Genomic DNA, 3,517 nt, shown 5'->3' with positions numbered 1-3,517 from the left:
TAATAATAATAATAATAATAATAATAATAATAATAATATATTGGAATTATTGGACTTTTTTACTGAGTAAGGCACCAGGCCGGCTCAGTACTTGATGTGTAGTCAAACTCTACTATTAATAATAATTATTAATATCCATCATTGACTTATACTAAAAAATAATTAATTTTACTATCAACATAATAATAATGTTAATTATCATACATAATCTAATTCAGTTTACTGCAACTGTCACAAAACCACTGCTCTCGTAAGTCATGACTTTCACTGATATCGACGCATTGAAAGTGGAACCACTCCTGACACCTGTCGCAACAAATCATACTTGTTCTATTATCAGGTAAGCGACATATACAATATATGTCTATTTCTTCTTCTTTTATGATACTTGCTACGTTCCTTTTCTTTTTCAATACTGGAAACTTTAAAAAGGCGTTAATGTTACCAAGTCAGGTGGTACATGTACATATGAATACTGAAGATAACTGAGGGCACGGATGAGATTATGAGAACTGCCCTTAGTACAGCAAGTTAGTAGTTTAAGTAAAAGACCTATATTGGTTAGGACCATTAGATCATGAAATTGCATCTACTTTTTGCATGCAATAAATATAACTTTGTCTTCCAAGCCATACCATGCATTCGATTCTCTCAACCTAACCGTTATTACCAAAGACTTGAACTTACAATGAGTCTAATAGACCCTGGATACAGGAGCAAGGTATACTATGCTCAAATAGTGGGACTTGCCAGTCTCTGAATCCTAGTATCTAGATCTAATAGAAATATTTCATTAAATTCCTACTAATTCATTGCAATATGTAAAGTCTACAACTACTACAGGTATTATGGAACTTACATGTATTGTATATTGCAACCAATAGACTTCGTTTAAAGGTAGATTTGTACTCGAAACTTTACAGGAACAAAATACTGAATAGTGAATACCACAAGAGTTGCTCAGAAGACACCAAATGTAGCTGAAGCTTTTGAACTATGTGCTCTGCTTTAGCCTGCTTATTAATAATAGTTTGATAATTATTAAAATTATTATGGTTAATTAAACATTATTATGGTTAACTAATTAAATATTAATTTTATTCAGAAAGGTGTGTCTTCTTGACTTCTTGCTTGACTTCTTAAAAAATCACTTGACTTCTTGACTTCTTTGAACTTCCAAAGATTTTTTGGACTTCAGACTTTTTCAGTTGACTTCCAGTTTACTTCTCTTTCCCACTTGACTTCTGTGTGACTTCTACTATCTTGTACGAGACTTCCCAGTGTGTCGGACCCCTCGATTTTCGGTTTCTACGTGATTTAGATTACCTTGGAAACATTAATTAACCTCGGGCTACGCCCTCGGTTAATTAAATTTGTTTCCTCGGTAATCTAAATCACGTAGAAACCTCAAATGCGTTGTCTAACCTATAACAGAATTATAAATGAAAATTTAATACATAAAAAGTATTCGATAAAACAAGAACAGAAAGACAGAGACAGGTACAGTGGCCTTTTATATCGGCCGTATGGCAATTTCCCATTATCCAATTTCCATAATGGAATTTCCTGTACCATCTATGCCTGTACCCACATGACAAACTTTCACTCTGATGAGTCTCTGACAAATAGGGTGACTCATTAAAATGTCCCATTATTTTTTCGGGGAATTCTTAATAATTTTCTCCATTATTCTTTTCATTTTATCCTATTATTCTCAATACTTTTCTGAAACAATCAATTTTCACCCAAGAATTGCATTCCAGTAGTGTTTATATAAAAATAGGTCTTACAAGAAACACAAGCCAAAATTTTTTTAATTTTCTTCTGCAATCACCATTGACCTCAACTCCACCCATCATTCCACTATTATTCTATTTCCATCCAATTATTCCTCATGTGAGGAAGCCCCTATTATTCCTAAAATTATGCTGGAATAATAGGCTCATCCCTACTGACAAGCTAGTAAATAAACTCTTTTATCACTCTCAAACAAACACTTGCTCTCAAACAGATAGTCACTGACTCTGAGACTGTATCAAACTTAAAACCCTTAGTCAGGGCTTTGCTGAACTGAAATACACACATTAAAATAATAAATAAAATTAATGTATTAATAAGTTAAGATGGTGGTTGTACAAGTTCTTTAGACAAAAAATGATTATATATCTTTCTAGTTTTATTTACATCAATACGACACAACTTCCTAGCATCCATCAGACGTAGCTTCCCTCCACATTTCCTACTCTCAGCAATCATTACTCCTTTACAGTGTAAATATACATCAGGTAATATACGATGGACTGAACATATCTGTATAAAAATATAAAGGGAAGAGGTATCAGTGCATGTTGCAAAAGGAATTCAAAGAAGATGAATGATATGCATTATACATGTATATGTCTGCTGGCAGCTGCAAAGGTGTCACTACATTATTCTAACCAGAAAGGCTGTGATTAGTTTCAGCTGTGATTAGTCTCGGCTGTGATTGCTCTAAGTTAACACAAACACACACACATATCCAGGGAAACTAAAGTTACTATTATGTGAAGCCATTACCATTGCTCCCACTCACTCAAAATATGAGGAATATGGGAACAATTAGTATCAAACTGGCATTTAATGACACACTAGTATGAATCCTTACTTGTTTCTCTTCATGATCCAGTTGCTCCACACCGGGTGAGTATGTAATGTTTAATGGAGTTAATGAGTATTTTGTTTTACCAGTACTACACATTGCTTGTTGTCCTTGTAGTTCAATATTAGTACATGATATAGTAGCACTGCAAAGAAGAAAATGTTAAACATTGCCCAATCATGTTTGTTTATGTAGGTTGTGGTTTCATTATTTAAATTTATAATGTAACATTAGCACTCACTTCTGCTGTTCTGTTGAAGCAATTGACTAAATTTTGATCAAGTTATATTGCCACCCAGCATTCCTAGTAGTTTACCTTGTTATTCTTTGTTATTAAATCAAGTGATGCCTTCATTCTTTCTCTTGTTTTCTCTCTCTTCTCTCTTAACCTTTCATACAGTTCACTACCTGTGACCAGTATAATAACAAGATAAACTGGTTTTCTTCTTTTAAACAGATTTCCTTACCAGCTAGTGTTTTGATACCAAGGCAACGATAAGTTTGAAGACACTTGATTCTCTTAATCAACCTCTTTTCATCTATATAAACCACATCTAAATAACAACAGACAGTATCATTAATTTACTCAGAAAACTCTGTATTAGTTTTTCTGTTGTCTCTGCATCAAGGAACCTTGCAAAACGTCTCATTAAAACTCTAACAGACCTAATGTGAATGTAAACAAGAGTAGCTACTCTTGATGTAAACAAGTGCATTTACAAACAAACAATACACAACAACAATATAAACAAACACGCTAGAGGTAGTACATGTACTTACTGTTCTTCATTGGACAACAACCTTTCTCTACCTATAATCAAGAATAGAGTGGCTAATAAAAAAGTGATGAGCTAGCTGTTTTAAGCATCAAGTGACTTC

At 33.4% G+C, this 3,517-nt stretch overlaps 1 protein-coding gene and 1 long non-coding RNA gene across 4 annotated transcripts; one reads left to right on the top strand and one right to left on the bottom strand.

Annotated features, from left to right (window-relative positions):
- The first annotated feature begins 35 nt into the window (after positions 1-35).
- Positions 36-1,236, top strand: LOC109590255 (uncharacterized). Its single transcript, XR_002189237.1, has 2 exons — positions 36-66; positions 219-1,236. It is a non-coding gene; the product is annotated as an uncharacterized LOC109590255 (long non-coding RNA).
- An 826-nt stretch (positions 1,237-2,062) lies between these two features.
- LOC100639678 (transcriptional adapter 2-alpha-like) lies at positions 2,063-3,511 on the bottom strand. Of its 3 annotated transcripts, XM_020006112.1 has the most exons (7): positions 3,419-3,511; positions 3,225-3,304; positions 3,106-3,177; positions 2,955-3,046; positions 2,880-2,905; positions 2,645-2,783; positions 2,063-2,310 (listed from the first exon to the last, which is right to left on the bottom strand). In XM_020006112.1, exons 2-7 carry the CDS (start codon positions 3,286-3,288, stop codon positions 2,119-2,121), a joined length of 585 nt encoding a protein of 194 aa, XP_019861671.1. In that variant the 5' UTR covers positions 3,289-3,304; positions 3,419-3,511; the 3' UTR covers positions 2,063-2,118. The 3 variants fall into 3 exon arrangements, 2 of the variants coding, with proteins under 2 accessions (XP_019861671.1, XP_019861636.1); XM_020006077.1 differs by having other exon boundaries at positions 2,103-2,310; positions 3,225-3,511; XR_002189226.1 differs by lacking the exon at positions 2,880-2,905 and having other exon boundaries at positions 2,120-2,310; positions 3,225-3,511.
- Between the last annotated feature and the right edge of the window lie 6 nt (positions 3,512-3,517).

Source organism: Amphimedon queenslandica, unplaced genomic scaffold (assembly GCF_000090795.2).
Source record: "Amphimedon queenslandica unplaced genomic scaffold, v1.1 AMPQUscaffold_13521, whole genome shotgun sequence".
Taxonomy (NCBI): Eukaryota; Metazoa; Porifera; class Demospongiae; order Haplosclerida; family Niphatidae; genus Amphimedon; species Amphimedon queenslandica.
This window is presented reverse-complemented; position numbering and strand designations above follow the sequence as displayed.

Coding starts and splice junctions, on each gene's coding strand:
- LOC100639678 (XM_020006077.1), bottom strand. CDS start 3,354: ATGCACTTGTTTACATCAAGAGTAGCTACTCTTGTTTACATTCACATT. Junction 3,178..3,224: donor ACTAATACAGAGTTTTCTGA/GTAAATTAATGA, acceptor TGGTTTATATAG/ATGAAAAGAGGTTGATTAAG. Junction 2,906..2,954: donor TAATAACAAAGAATAACAAG/GTAAACTACTAG, acceptor ATCAAAATTTAG/TCAATTGCTTCAACAGAACA.